Below are 16,390 nucleotides of genomic sequence, written 5' to 3'. Positions count from 1 at the left end.
AAAGCCAAAAAGTGTGGAAATGCCCCAACAGTTCACACATGTGCCCCATGCTGCCCCAGGCAGGCGCTGCTCAGACTCACTCTGCTGTGCCTCGGGATAACAAGAAGCCAGACCTGTCCACAGAGCAGCTAAGCACTAGCTGATCCCCTACCCATCACACACACATGAATACCTTCAAGATGCTCAGGACTGTTCAGCGCACGTCTCAGTCCTGTGTCCATGCCCTGTTTCCCTCCAGTCTCTTCCCTTTTTATTTGCCACAGAGCTTTGGTTCCCGCATCACCCTTGCGTTGCCCCAGCTCTGACCACACAGAAGATACCCCCCTTGCTGCCTGACCTTTCAGCACACTTCTGGCTAGCGGCCTTGGTTTGAGGCTACTCTTGGCTCTTCTAATTCATGGCTTCTGCTGACTTTGGTTTTGATGCCTGTCTCTAACCTAGACTTCTGTGTTCAGAAACCCTGTGGGAAAGTAGAGCTCAGGGAATGGCAGGAGCTGCGCTTGGATGCACTTCCTTCTGTGCAGGGAATCTCAGCCAGAGGTAATGAGGCATCTGACCACAGAAGCATTGTTTCACACTGTACTTTATGCGCATTAGTTTCACACTTTTGTCTAATTAGTCACAACTTGGTGTTCAAACAACATCTCAGCTTTTCCATGCCCCAGATGAGAGCAGATATTGAGAAAGGAAGGTTCAGGGGTGCTTGTCCCCACCAGCTGGTTTCAGGTGTCCCCTCTACTCTGAAAGGGGTCACATCATACACACTCCTCCCTTACTCTGCTCTTTGCTGCCATGCAGCCACACTGCCTGAGGTGAAAGGGTGCAGACAGGGTCCTCTGTGCAGAACTGTAATGCTTCTCAGGTGCACATTGGTTGTCTGCAGCCAATCTCAAGCCGCTTGCAGCTGTGCTGCCACCACTTTTGTGGCTGCAAGGTCTGATTTCTGCTACTCTGTCCTTCTTTCTTTGCACCTCTCATACTTACTGCTAAGTATTTATAATGCTCCCAGGTTGCTAAGCAGCGCATAGCTCCCCGCTCAGGATAGCCTTGCTGTGAAGGTGAGACATGCAGTGGATCAGTGTGGGCAGAGCTTAACGTGGGAGAAGATGGCATCTTCTGGAGTGGTCTTGCTCTGCCGCTTCCCTCTGACCCCTGTGTCCCCTCCATCAGAAGGCATGTGGCTACCTTCTCCAGCATGTCTGGGCTGGAGAACAGTGCTTCTGGTTTGTCCATCTGAAACAGTTTCCTAAGTAGCAATGACTGGGGGCATTTCCTCAGTCATTTTGTCCCCAGTTAAAATTGTTCAAAGCCACTTCGCTCCCAAACTGCACAAAACCAAATCTTTGTGTAGATGTCAAGGTGTGCAGGACTTGCTAGTTGCTGTGCCTCTCTAGGGACTTGCCCTGTTGAACATCTAGAGTAAGGGAAGGCTGGGACAACCCTGTGCAATCTGCTTATGGTGGGTTTGCATTTATCCTGCAAAGAGCATGGTCTGGCTCTCTTCTTTGTATGTGGAGAAAGTCAAAAGCAGCTGCTTGGAAATCAGTGGTCTTACTGTAGTTGATGGCAGAGTCAGATTACCTCAAAAGCAAAGTGATCTAGATACTTGCAAAAGTCAGTTGCAAATGTCAGTTCAGTTTGCAAGTTTTAGATTTCTTCTCAGCTCTTTGCATTTGTTTGTGTTGCACACAGTCTTCAATTAAAGGCATTTCTATAATGGTATTGATCAGGATTAGTACAATTGGGCACTTGAAAAGCATGTTTCTACAGATTCCCTAATTAATGTTAAGTGCTTTGAGATAGAAACCATTGAGTCATGATAGGTGTTGTTCAATCTGTTCCAGAAAGAATGGAGACAGCTAAAAGACTAAGAGAAAGATCTCAGTTTGGGCATCCACTAGTGGATTTGTATTACTGAGTGGAAGATAAGCAGAGAAGGGTTTGTTGCCTTCGTGCCTGGCAGAGAAGGACCTGAGGGTGCTGGTTAACAGCTGGATGAATATGAGACAGCAGTGTGCCCAAGTGGCCAAGAAGGCCACTGGCGTCCTGGCTTGTATCAAAAATAGTGTGGCCAGCAGGACCAGGAAAATGATTCTGCCCCCGTACTTGGCATCGTTGAAGCTGTACCTCAAATACTGTGTTCAGTTGTGGGCCCCTCACTACAAGAAAGACGTTGAGGTCCTGGGGTGTGTCCAGGGAAGGGCATGAAGCTGCTTGAAGGGGCTGGAGAACAAGTCTTACGAAAAGCAGCTGAGGGAGATGGGGTCGTTTAGCCTGGAGGAAAGGAGGCTGAGGGGAGACCTCATCACTGTCTACAACTGCCTGAAAGGAGTTTGTAGAGAGGTGGGCATTCTTCTAGCCATTAACTAGTGATAGGATGAGAAGAAATGTCCTCAAGTTGCACCAGGGAAGGTTCAGATTAGATATCAGAAAAAATGTCTTCTCTGAAAGAGTTATCAGGCACTGGCAGAGGCTGCCCAGGGAGGTGGTTGAGTCACTATCCCTGGAGGTATTTAAAAGATGGATAGACGAGGTGCTCAGGGACATGGTTTCATGGATCATGTTTTCATGGCTGGGAATAGCTAACCGCTGGATAATGGAGGCAGCACACTACCCTACCTTGCTTTTTTTTTTTGAAAAGGCCTTTGAGATCATCAAGTCCCTCCATACCTGTTCACTGATGATCTCAAAGGCCTTTTCCAAAAAAAAAAAAAGCAAGATAGGGTAGTGTGCTGCCTCCATTATCCAGCGGTTAGCTATTCCCAGCCATCACCCAAGTTTGGGATCCCCAGTAAGGCAACATACCCCATGTCCAGCTCTGACTATCGGTATTGCCTTGATCACTGAGAATCAAGGGAAAATCTGGTGGCACCTGAAGTTCAATGAAATGATTTCTCCTGTAACATTGATTGTTTCAGTTCCTTGAAGCAGTCAGTATTCCTTCTTTGATTCTTCAAAGTGGCAGCTTAGACATCTTAGTAATACAGGACTCAAACAAGAACCTTGAGTCACCCTGTCTGTCCCCAGTATCGTGGGCATTTAATCCTTTTCATAAACATATTAGTTGTCTTCTTGCAGCTGTGCAGTTTTCCCTCTCTCCATTTCACCTCCTCCAGCAGTCCCAATTCAAACTGTTATTCTTCTGAGAACTTTGTTTGCATCTCTAGTCTAAATTTATCCATGTTTGCTTCCCATTTCTTCCATTCAAATGCTCTTCCTTTCCTGGTGTTCCTGGAGACCAATCCCATTCCCTCTTTTCATTACACTAGATTTTTCAAGCTCGTTTGTTGTCTTCCAGAAGAAATTATGATAGAAATTTGAGCTGGCTTCTTTCTTTAAATTATGGGCTTGTTAAGACAAATACTGGCTAATGCAATAGAGCTACTTATAATCCCATATGTCTGAGAGCTACATATTAATTGGCAATCCCAGGCTGTTTCTGCATTGCTTGGCAGAGCATGGTACACCATGAACTGAGCTTCATGAATGTACCTTACCTGCCTGCACAGCTCTGTGGCAGGACAGGACTTTGAGGAACAGGAGTGCACCCAGCTCATCCCAAAAGGTCACTGCCAGCATGTAGCACACTGCCAGGCATGGCCATGGTCATCCTCCAGGCATGTTTTGACTTTGTTAGAAGCAGGGATGCCTTCATTACGTGCATTTAATATCTTAGTCTCCTTTCTTTTTTTCTTTTTTTTTTTTTTTTCATTTAGTGGCTTTTTGCCAGGCTGAAAGGCTGGCAATGTGAGCTCAATTTTTCACGCAAGGCACATTCATTTTTTTCCTTTTGTCATCAAAACATATCGATGAAGTATTCTGCACTATGAACACCCAATTGATAACATCAGCTGTAATATCCCTCCAGTCAATAAAATATTTTAAAGAACATTATAGGGAATGCAAAGAATGGCTTGTAATGTGAGGGGTCAGTGGAAGTACTTTTGTCAGTTACGTAATTTAATAGCTCAGTATCCTTATAATGGAGCTGCTTCTCTTCCTTAAGATTGGTTTTGTGTAGGGGTAGTAATTCTGAAGCTAGCTTAATTGAAGACCTAGTAAGAAATGTGATTGCCTCACCTTAGTCTCCAGGGACAGATCTTCCTCTGTAACATCAGAACAAATCCTCTTCAAGTCCACCAAAGTCTGTAGAATTACTCTGACTTTGCACTGCTGAAAATAAATGAAGACTGAACTCCACTTCTTAAATTTCACGTGTGGCTCAGCAATCTATTGCAATTACTCGCAATCTGAACAGACCAAATCGTCCCTTCGGATATGCCCAGAGCGACTTCAGCGGGCTGGGATAGATGCACTTCTGCAGAAAGACATCTGCGCACCACATTTTGCAGCCCATGTGCATCAACGCAGGAAACCTCTAAGTGCTGATGAATGGCTGCAGAGCAGCTCTGTATGGAATTATTTTCTCTGAGAGAAGTGCTCAGCAAAGGCTGGATCTTCAATCCATGCACAGATTGGACTATCACAGGGAAGTGTGGAACACCCCAAAACAGAAATAGCCCACACGGCTGCAGATCTTGCTTAAATGTACTCCAGAAACTGATCAGCTGAAAATGACTGTGAGGGAGAGTTCGATTAGCCATAAATTGCAGGTTTGAAAAGGCTCACGTGAACAGCCAGAAAAGAAGAAAGTCTTCTTAGGAGATGGAGTCTTGGGGCTAGGTCAAAGCTCATTGATACGACATAACTTGCAGTGCTATGAAAAGATTTTCCCATTTTGCATAATTGTCCTAGCACTGTGCCCTTGTCCAGATCCTCTCCCCTTCTCTCTGAGAGAAACAGAAAAGATCTGAAGATGTTCAAAATTGTATGCCTACTTTCTCATGAAAATCTTATTTATCAGCTGACCACTAGTTGTTTGGCTAAGAGTTAAGTACTCAAAAGTCTCTAGGGAAAGAACAGAACAGCCTTCTGATTCACAAAAGGCATCTCTTTTCTTTTTTTTTTTTTTTCCCCTGAGGGAGGAGACCTCCATCAAATGTCCAGAACTGGAAGTCACCAATGTACGTAGTCCCTCCAAACAGTGCAGGTGATGTCATCCAGGTTACCTGGACTTTCTAGTTTGGAAGAGTAAGTCAAAAACATCACCTATTGAAGTAATAAGTAATAAACACTGGGGCAAAACTGTTTATTTGTCCTTTAGATGCTGGACTGGCTAACTTACCAGACCAAAAATGGACATACAGGGAATGCATGTAAAAAGCGTTGGGAGATTGAAAGTATTGAACATTGGTCCTTGACAAACACTGAACAGTAGTGAGTGCATTGCTGAAAGCTGTCCAGATGGAGCTGCTTTTTATTATAACTGTAAAACATTTGCTTTATACGTGGGAGGTAGTTGAGCCAGTAACCTCTTTCTATGAGGCATGAATAGTGTGCTGCTTGTTTTCTGGATAGATAGATGGTCCACATATGGCTGTTAACTAATTTAATAGATTAAAACTAAGATTTCTGAGAATTTTCATTATTAGGTTTTCTTCTTTTATTTCTGTCTTTATATTGTCAAATAAAAAATAGCCAGATTGAATTTTTCTGGTCCCTCTGAGACAGTCAAAGGAGAAGCCAGAGTGTGGTTCTCTTTCCATTACTCTGAAAACTATCTTGAGAGAAATGTCCTTCTTTAACATGAGCCCCGTATGTCTGGGCTGTAGTACAAGGCTGGTCAGCCCAGGTTAGTCTTTAGGCAAAGCTCATGGTGGGCAGCTGCACACAAATTTGATGGCTGTGTCCCGAAAAGCAGCTATTATCAGTGCACTGAGCCCCTCTAGCAGGGATCATGTTCACAAACCAGTCTTAGAAAGCAGGTTCATTTCTTCCCACCAGCTGGTGTCACGGAAACTGATTCACCTCTGATGGCTGATGGCCAGCATGAATCAAATGGCTGTTTGATGAATGCCCCCAGTACTGAGATGTAAACAGCCCCTATTCATGTTCTTTATGATCTTATAAGCATTAAGGTTACTGGGAGAGGTGGTCTAGTAATTAAATGACATTACAAAACTTATTCATCCATTCCTATCCTGTATCTGCTAAATAAGGATGATTTTGAAGTGTGACTGTAGCCCACACATCATCTTGTCTGGGCTTCCAGCAGTGAAATCTAGCGAAGAGCTCTAAACATAGCTACCACGTGTACTGCTAGCATCCTAGCCCAGGAGATGAAGCTGAGTGAAAATATACCCACCAGGTATTTACCCTGTTTCTTGGCCAACTTTTGTAATCCAGGAAGATGCTGCTGCCGTTGGATCTTTACTGGTATATAGATAGCTTTGATATTTTTGCTGTGCACTGGGGGCACATGAGGGTAGACCAGTCCTGTGAAGCAAATGGGTGTGTCATGTGAGACCCAGTTTTATTGGAAATCATTAATTTTTATGTGTTGATAGCTAATGAAATATTTATGGGTCTGGAGAAGAGCTTTGAAGTCGTTGCACATATAAGCAATACATCTTCAGCTTTCTGATTTGCCTCTTCCCTTCTGCTGCTTTGCCCCAGGGATCGGTGGGTGCAGACATGACCCTGGCGCCAGCCACTACCAACACAGGAGGGGTGGGCAAGCTGCGGTGACGCTTGCCAGCAGACCAGCTCGCTGGCTGCTTTTCTTTCCTCATAGCACAGCCCCATGCTGTGACATGCAGAGGTGGGGCTGCCCACAAAGCTTGGTAGCAGCTTTGTTCAAGTTAGGAGCTGCTTTGTAATCAAACTACTTTGAGAGGAGAGACAAGTTCTTTGTGTTTTACTACAAGCACCTTCATGAGAAGAATTGAAAACACGAAACAGTTTTTGGCACGGGTACCTTGTGCATTGGAACAGGTACAGCTGTGCAAGGCAGTACAGAGAAACCTCACTGCTGATAAAATTTTTTATCAGTTGATACTGATACCCATTCCATGAAATCTTTTATATTTATATAATTTTGCGGGTGCCTTTTAACTACAATTTACAATTTTGTACCAATGCTCGGGAAAGAATGGAGTTGCACCGTATTCTTCCGAGCCCTGGACATCTTCTCCAGCACATAGCGTGGAGGGAAAAGCAGCTTTCCCTCCTCTAGTTGCATTTTAGAAGAAGCATGACACACTATTTGTGTTTTCTAAGACATGGGATAGGTGTTTCCCTCAGAGGATAATGCAGGGTTGCAAATACCACACGGAGGCAGGCATCTCCTGGCAGTGCTGATTCCAGTATGGGAGCCCCAAAAGGAAGAGAATTTAAGATCTGTTAATTTCTCTGTTGCCAGCCAAGGTCACCCCCTCATAGCTTGGCTGGGTTTTTCCAGGGCCCAGCCTTCCCAGGTGCTGGCCGGGGAGCACTGGCACTCAGCAGAAACATCACTATGGAGGTAGGCTCACAATGCTCAGGCTTCTCTTATGAAATCAAGTTTTATTCTTAACTCTCATTCTTTCAAGCACAAAGTACCTTGAAGAGTATAAGCATAGAGACTGAGTTGTGCCTTTTAAAATCTGTTGCCTTTTACTTTTCTGGACAAAACTTCTATTCCCGTTTCTAGGTGGTCTTATTTTCCTCAAAGCTTCAAAAAGCCTAAAAGTAATGAGGCATAACGAAGTCCTGATTAAATTAATAGTCTGCTCAGCTTTTGCTTTATTTTGTCTGAAAAGTCATATAGAGAGATTTTTCTTAAGTGTATACAAATGAGATATGAGGTGAAACCCTGCCCTAGTACTCTACCACACAACTGCCTTACAGAGAGTAGTTATATGCCAAATTTACACTCAGCAGCCAAAGCTGACAGGGAGGGTTTTGTCAAATTTGCCAACTGAATTTCATGACTAGACATGATCAAGGGCCAAAATCTGTGTCTCTTCTAAGAAATAGTTTCTAAGGACAAAAAATATAATTTATGTTTGACTGTGCATCGTTACATTGACCTTTACACAGGACTCTGCAGAGAACTGGTACAAGCCAATATGAATATCATTGATAAATAAGATCTATAATGTCATCAGAACATCATCTGAAATTGAAGCTTGCTATGTGAAATACACTATTAAATGGCTGATGCTTTCTTGATTTTAGGACACGTGCAAATTAATGCGTGCATGGTGGAGAGGTCATTATGGACCCTGATGCATCATTTCAGGCGTGTACTAAGCTGTACAGAGTTGCATGTACCTTTCATTCACAGATGTTTGGCATGAAGACTGCACCAATTTGTTTGCTAAACATCAAAGCACAATGATTTGTAAATCATACTGTAAAGCAATGCAAACCGCTTGTTAGCAAACAGCCTGTTTCACCTGCCACCAAGTGAGTATGTCACAGATATGAGCAGTTCCCTACTCATTCCCTCACTAATTTGAAACATCGCTTTCACTAGTGAAGAGCAACCCTGGAATGGAAATGCATAACTGCAGGGTCATAGCACTTCAGCAGAAAGGGGTCTTGGAGTATTACATGTAGGAAAATCAGGCATAACCTAGCTTATCGGGCAGAAAATAGCATAAAAGGGCTCCCCTTGGTGTGTAAGAGGAAAACTTGCATGCTTGGGTCTCAACACTGGGTGAAATTTGAGGTAAAAAAAGCACTAGTGACACAGGGAGCTAATGGCACAAAAAGACCTGGTGCCCTAGTGCTAAAAGGCAGTTGAAAAATCAAAAGAAGGCCAAAAGGATTTTGCATATCTAAATATATAGGTCGATTTTAATCTCTGTGACAAGAGCATACAGGTCTGTCTAGCCAGGCATTTAAATGGCGTAACCGAGGCAAGTTTAATTCCAAATCCATGCCGGACATGCTTTTGGAAACAAATTGAGTGAAGGAGGTGAAGGAGTTAAACAGACCATTCTCCGAGCCTGAACTTTTGTGTCTGCCATGAACAAATAAATACATAAATTGCTCCAATAGCCATTTCACTGAGACCCAAGAAAACAGTTGCTCTGTTTTGCTAACAGTAGCTCTGAGCAGTCCATAAGGCAGAAGCAGAACCCTGATAAAGTCTCTGTTCCATTATTTGCAGGCTATCAAAAAATATGCTTCCAATGCATGGTAGTGCTAGTGGGGTAATATCACTGGCAGCCTCTCCAACAGTGTCTCCAGAGAGGTCTCGACATCAGAGGAGAGCCTCCAAACCTCCTGGGTCTGCACAGGGAGACCAGACTGGGAGGGGAAAGAGCAAATGACTGCTCATGGGAAGAGAAACTGAAGCAAAAAAAGGGGCAGGAAAGGAAAAAGAGTTTCAGGAGGACTGAAGAAGTTGGTCTTGAAATCGCTTCTAGAAAAAAGAAAAACATAGATAAAAATGAGAGGAAGACTTTTTTTAACATGAAAGAACAGGAAAGCCAGACAGGGAAAGAAAATGGAACTGGAGAGGTGCAGAAGCGCATAGGAGACCAAAACAAAAAAAGAGGGGGGAAAACAGGAAGCAAACAGGTAGCAAATAGAAGTGGGCAAAATGTCTTCATTTTTTTGACTTTTAATAGAGCTGACTCAGGGTTGGAACTAGGAGCTGGGGCAATATTTTTTGAAAGCAGCAGAGATGTTTAAAGACAGCCACACAATTTTTCCTGCCCAAGAAAAAATAAGAGAAGTATTGCCATCAGATTCTTCATTCTTCTTGTCAGGGATGTGGCTGGGTGGATGAATGCTTTAGAATGTCACGAAAGACAGAGCCGTGCCAGATGCAGACAGGCACAGCATGTTAATGGCTGAAAAAGGGTTCAGCCAAGCTCTTAGTTTCCCCTTCCCTTCCATTTCCATTCTTTATACAGCTAGAATTCTGGCTAATACTAACAAGCCTTAACTCCTACAAGCTAAAGAGCCGCATAAGGTAGCACAGTCAAAAGTATTTTCTTTGAGATTACAAGCAAAACACACTCATCTTCCTGTAATCATTCTCCATAAATCTTTCACTAATACTTTGCTGAAATTCAGTGTCATTATCTGTTTTTTTATTAATTGTCATTTGTTTTATTAAATTGTGTCAAGAACAATAGTGCACAAACTGTTGTATTACATTTGTTTATCTGATCCTCTTTTTGCACTTAGAAGCAACTTAAAGTGAAAGCACTAATGTCTGAAATACCTGTGTGGCAAGCATGAAGCTTTTTCCTCCTCCTACTTGTACAGCTTCAGCTTTAAATAAAGGTCACACCACTTTTGAGGAAAGAACTTGTGAAGGAAACACATGATGTAACATGTTCTGTTACAGGACTTCTTATGCTCAGTTCTGCCTTTGCACAGTCACTTTAATATTACAAATAAGATTATTATGTTCCTTGATGTGCAGGTGTTTGTTAGATTTCTGCACTTGCTGGGTTTTTCCTGAATTGCCTCACAGTTAGCATCGGTGGTCCTGGCCAGTGTTACCAAATGGTGCCGATGGCCACCAAACAGAATGAAAAGGGCATGCTTCGGTGGTTGGTGCGTGGGCCTTGGTAGATCAGCAGGCACTAAATCAGGTGTTTCAGTCACTAACTCAGACATCTGGAACATGGACATCTGTGTCTGAACTAGTAAACTAGCCTTCCTGCGCAGACAATGCAGAGAAACACAAATGCCTTGGGCACAAAGCATCTGACATATTTGGAGTATTCACTTTAAGCTGTACTGAACTGTGTTTTAAAAGTACCTGTTTCTCTCCATTGACTGTGGAGGTAGTCAGGGGTAGTCACTGCAGGTGTACATATCTACACTGGTCAGATGAGTCCTCTCCTAGGGACCAAACATGGTGTTGCTATGATGACTGGTGAGTGAGTTGGATCCTCAGTGGACATGTCATCATGCCAGTTGGAATGATGTTGCACTTTGAGGAGAGAAGCCCAGGACTGCATTAAGGCAGAGCCTGACCTAGCACTCAAGTGTTCATTCCAGGGATGAAGGTGATGGTGGAGGGCACTCCTTCTATATACGGACTAGCACAGAGGAGACCAACAGGCCTTAGGACCAGATCCCTCATCTTCCAAGTGTATCATGAGGCTTGACAAAATTTAATTGCTGGTCTGACCTGTGTTCAGAAAGCAAAAATAGAAAGGAAAAGTTCAGTGTTATGATGCACATTACATGTCCTTGCTTTCAACCTTTCGAAAAAGATGTTTATCTCTTTCCTTTCTTCTCCCCCCACCCTGCCTGTACATCACCAAACCTGGGATCACCCAAGGAAACCAATGAGAAAAGAAGAGAACGGAACCAGTCGAGCTGAATATGCAATGACCTCCTCCCAAAACAACAAAACAGTTGATAACAATGCGGTTGTATAATCCCCGAAACCCTGCTGAGGCACAGGAGGTGGTAAACTTTCAAAGCACACACATGGAGCATGCAAGGTGGGTGAAATAAGGCAACGAAAGGAGCGCTGTGTCCAAGGACTTCATTTCAGAAATAGTGCACGCATCAGTGATTCAGAAGAGAAAAGCAGGCTGCTCTTCAGGCTTGCTGCTTCTCCAAGGGAGGATAAACTTGCCCACCCGGGCTGACCGGAGAAAAGGTCTCACAAAGGCATAAGCATTGCATGCTGCAACTTGTGAAAGCAATGTCATGATGCCTCCCGCTTCTTCTTCCTCCTTTCTTCCCCTCTACTTCTCAGTTTGAATTGAGTGTCTGCAAAAAAAGCTGCTTAAATGGGATCTTTCAAGGAGAAAGTGATATACCAGAGTGGCAGCAGCTTATTAGAAATGGGTCTGAGGGTCACAGGTGGAGCTGTCAGCTATGTGCTTCTCCAGCCTGTGCAGGTTTTTTTACACTTATACTTCATTCTTATCATTCTTATTATTTCATTATTAAAAAGGGAAAAAAGGTTTCTGTTAAGCCATCAAGCAACCAAAAATTGCATGAACTTGTGACTTAACCTAGGAAATTCATCTGTGGTCTAGTGACTATGCAATTTCCATGGCTAAGGACTTTTCAGGCAAAAGAAATCAAAATGTCAGATTTCAGCAATTAGTATTGCTGTTGAAAGAGAGATATTATTAAGAGGTGCTTTAAACATTATTACTTCATAATCAGCCTATTTTTTTTGCATCACACTTTTATTTTTTTAAAAGTTCTTCTTTTGTGAAATTGTTTATATTTGCATCATGCTGATTCCCCAGGGAAACCCCTACAGGAAAGATGTTGGTTTACATCTTGTTGTGAGTATTTGGACAAGATTGTGTTGAAAGGACTAGAAGCCCTTTGAAGTCCTCTTCATTCACTGATTAGTGCTGCTTCCTGTAAGTGTCACGTTTCCTGACTGATCCACCAAGGACGTTGTAGGTCTGGCTTGGAGGACCCACTTTTGAGGGTCTGGTAAGCTGGTTGTGCCCACGTTAACTCAATCTCTGCTTCTCCTGGGCAGAGACTACCAATCGTGCCAAATTCAGCATAACAGTTTAGTGTCGTACTTTCTGTGATGTGGATTGCAGACTACATAAAGCAAAGCTGTATCCACCCAAATTCATTTCACATAAGATCTCAGGTTAGACTCAGTAAGTAACCCTTAGGATAAAGGTGATGAGAGTAGCTGAGGCGTTGGTCTTTCCCCACTTTCCTGAAAACTTCCCTTCATATCACACCTCCACGTGTATGTCTCCATTTACCTCTGTGCTGAAAGTAGTGATGTAGTGCAAGACAAATTTCAGCCCTTGGCTGGACATCAAGCTTCAGAACCACTTGGTCTCCATGTCTGTGAGTAACTCCCAGGCACCGACCCAGTCTCGCTCCGGGATGTGGCTGCGCCCCAGGTGTCATGTCCCTCTGTACTGGAACACACCAATGCTTTGTTTTGTGTAAAGATGTGCCTGAACCGCAGAAGTCAAGACTTTGATTTTGAACACATTCCTGTCTGTGGTTGGTCTGTCACCGGGATGTAGAGTTTGGGCTGATGGTAGATGAAGATGATGTTCTGCAGGCCTTCCCAAAGAAGTTCTGGGATGTTCACATCAGCAGTTCCAGCTCAGGCCCATCTCTAGTTTTCTATTACCTTTAGAACAATGGGGTGTATGTAAATATAAGTATCTTTTCAATGGTAAAATGAAATGCTGCTATATACTGCTGTTGAGGAATTTATAGAGTTACTCATTTAGCTGTTTAGCCTGTCATCACTATGTAGAAGTTTAGGTACATAAAATTATTTTTAAAGGGTAGAATTATTGAGCAGTGAATGCAATTACAAAAGTGAAAGGGAATAAGTAAGCCTTTGCCCAAGAGTACAATAATTTCCTGCCATATTCATGTTGTGTGCTTGCACAAGACACAGTGATATGTTCTTAGATCCAAAGTGGGATTAAAATGACAGAATTTACACTTTGAGTCTAGTATCCCAAATGTTGATTGCCTAAAACGCTTAGCCTCTAAATGCTATAATAAAAATATTGCAAGTATATTTCTAGACTATTTTTTAAGCTATAACTTTTATTTTGGTGTAGTTACCTATGTTTGCCTTTTTTTTTACTCCAGTTGTTTCTGCCTAAATGTGCCATAGTTTGAGACTGATTGCATGTTTAGCTGAGAGTGTAAAATATGAATACAGATGAGTTTAGCATGATATGGGCTCAGGATTAGCACTTTCTCCTAAAGGGTGTTGATTTTATTTATATTCTCATACAGCTTTAAAGGCACGTTCTGTTAGACCAAAATCACGAAAGGGATTTGCAGCTCATTATTTCCATCCAAATGTGTCTGATTTTGCAAGAAGAGATCTAAAAAAATGGTCACCAGACACTGTCTGATTTTCAGTGATGTCAATGGTAAAATGTCTCACTGAGAGATAACTCTGTTACATGACATAACCCACAAGCAAACCAACCCTAGGCCCCTGAGGTCTCTTCAGTGGAACATAAGCATTAAAAACTACATGGAGAGTTGGAGAGACAGGACATTTCAAGGAGCAGCATGCAAGGACTGGGATATACTTTCAACTCTGCCGCTGATCCGCTGTTTACTAGAAAGTAATTTTGCCTCTCTGTGCCTCAATTTACGCATCTATATAATCAAGACAAAAATACTTACCAGCTCTGTGGCAGTATTTTCAAAGATATAGATGTATCCTATTTGCATAAGCAGATAGACATTATCATTATCTCCAACATGCTAATATTAAATAAATGTATTTGGATGCATCACCATGATTATTCCAGAATCAAACATTCCCCAGTGTGCTTTTTTAATCCATTGGCCACAGAAGAGGGGCAGCAGCAGACAGGCTGAGAGCTGCTTCTCTGCTTGTCCAGAGTCTTTGCTCACAGCTCTTGCACAGCTACACGGCAGAGAGAGGTGGGAAAATCTGCACAGGGTAGTGTTGCCTTTAGATTCCTGTCTAAGTACAGTTGACTACAAATTTAAGTTGATCTTCAGAAAGGTACTTGGAGAAGTATACTGGAAGCAGATTTAGGTCTTTAGAAAAGAGAGGCTAGAAAGATGGTGCCATTGAGGAATGATTTCTGATGTTTGCTGGTGTGGTTTAAGGTTGCATTTAGTATCTACAGACTACTTGCAAAGCTTTTATGAAAGAGGCTTCCTTATTATAATATAATTAAATGCAAAGGGAAAGAAATAGGCTTGATGGATAAGGGCTGCACTAAGCAGTGACCCTGGATCTGGGGAACTGATAATCCAAAGTACAGTTTTACAAGCATTTTGAGTTTGGTTTTAGCCACCAAAATGTCAGATGTGGAAAGGCCATGCATAGCTCTGTTCACAAAATAGCCAGACCCCCCCGCAGCTTAAAAGGTGGCCAATTTCTACGCAGAAGTTAACTGCTCTGCTCTGACCTCTCCACCACCACCAGACAGACTCAGAAAACTGCTGTGTTCAGTCTGCGGGACAGCATCAACTCAAAATTTCTTCCCTAGGATCACGACTAGCAGACGCAAGCAGGCAATGCACTTTAAGAGCCTGAGCTGCAAAGTGTTGAGCTTCCTCAGTCCTCAGCAGTGCCAAGAAGGTGGAGCTGAAGTCCCAGCTCTGCCATCCTTCCTGGCTCTGACCTGACACAGTGGTATGACCAGGAAGGCATCTCTACCTTGGATAGATGCTGCAAAAACAGTGACAGAAGGAAAGAGGAGAGTTCTACTAAGTATAAGATTATAAATATATTGATATATATCTATACAGAGACCTAATTGTCCAGTCTTGCATGCCATATGGTCACAGCATGTCAAGCGAGTGTGGGCCTCCTACTCCAACCAGGTCATGACCATAGATGCTGCCAAGCAATGGAGAATCAGGCCTATGGTAGATATGTATTTACCATACTCCCTGCACCTGTACAAACAAAAATGAATTATTTTAAACTGCAAAATAGTGTGTTTAAATCAATGCATGAATGTAAATATTCTAAGATCTGCCTTCTTGACTGTGTACCACATCTACAGATGAAAACGAATATTGTTTATAGGAAATCTGTATCAGTGGTTAAATCACTAAAGAGAAAAAATATCAGAATTAATGTTGTCATGTTTCTCAAACAAGCCATTAATGTATATTTAGTATTTAAGGATATTGCTCAATAAATATGTTCCGTACCAAAAACTGTGTTGCATATACAGATTGTGCAGTACCCTATTTTAAAAAGGCACCATAACTAATTTTTATTTTAAATAAAAATGTACTTGTAAAAAGTTCCCTGTGTCCTGTCGGTTATGTAGTTGAGAGCATAGTCTACCAGTTGAAGAGAAATGCTGAACGGAGGAATGGCTGCAGTGCCATGGCTGCACTTCTCTTACTTCTCAAATTAACCCTGCGTACCTGCACATTCTTCGGTCCAGTTGTGGGGAAGCTCAAGGTTGCTGCTTATGCCTGTGTCCAGCTGCATCCTTTCTGTCTCTCCTAACCCTGCAGTTTTAGTCCCAAATATGTGCGCTGCTGGTGCTTCATAAACAAAGGAATTACACTTGTACATTCCTGCAGCCCCGCCAAAGCTCAAGAAACCCTTTTTCTTTATGCCAAAGGAGCTGTAAGTTTCCCTAACAAGATACTCTAGTTTTAGAGTGATTTCTTTATCTTTCACACAATACTCCATGCCTTTGCTTATTTTTTGTGCAAGAGATAATGATGTGCACCATTTAATGTTTTTAACTCCCTGTGTCAACCACACCTGCCCTGTTCCATGAAAGAACAAAAGCAAAATATGAACCAGTCCTTCAGCAGACCAACACTGACTTGCAGTAACTAAACCTGGATCCTTTGGCTGGGATTCACCCCCCAGTTTTAAGCCTTTAATAAATTGGGGTGAAGAGCACAGTCAGTGTGAGGTCCTCTGAAGCCAAGGGGGCGTCACAAGCTGAGCCCTCCTTTACAGCAGGGCTTTTTCTTCCTCAGCCACAGGAGGAGCCTAAACTAACTCCTCAGTGACTGACAGGTGACTTAATGATGCCACCTGCATACCAGCAAGGGGGTAGGAGAATTCTGTTTTAAATGTAGTGGCACCTTGGTT

General features: G+C 42.8%; 1 protein-coding gene across 3 annotated transcripts in view; it reads left to right on the top strand.

Annotated features, from left to right (window-relative positions):
* The window catches only part of PRIMA1 (proline rich membrane anchor 1), a 51,581-nt gene extending 36,015 nt beyond the window's left edge, over positions 1-15,566 (top strand). For 2 of the 3 annotated variants that reach the window (XM_054068501.1, XM_054068502.1), the window contains exon 5: positions 11,138-15,566. In XM_054068501.1, the coding sequence (XP_053924476.1) occupies positions 11,138-11,237 (100 nt within the window). In that variant the 3' untranslated portion in view covers positions 11,238-15,566. Of the gene's footprint in view, positions 1-8,058; positions 8,233-11,137 lie in introns of those variants that run through there. The other variant, XM_054068503.1, reaches the window with a different exon arrangement.
* Positions 15,567-16,390: the final 824 nt, after the last annotated feature.

Source organism: Cuculus canorus, chromosome 5, assembly GCF_017976375.1.
Source record: "Cuculus canorus isolate bCucCan1 chromosome 5, bCucCan1.pri, whole genome shotgun sequence".
Lineage (NCBI taxonomy): Eukaryota > Metazoa > Chordata > Aves > Cuculiformes > Cuculidae > Cuculus > Cuculus canorus.
This window is presented reverse-complemented; position numbering and strand designations above follow the sequence as displayed.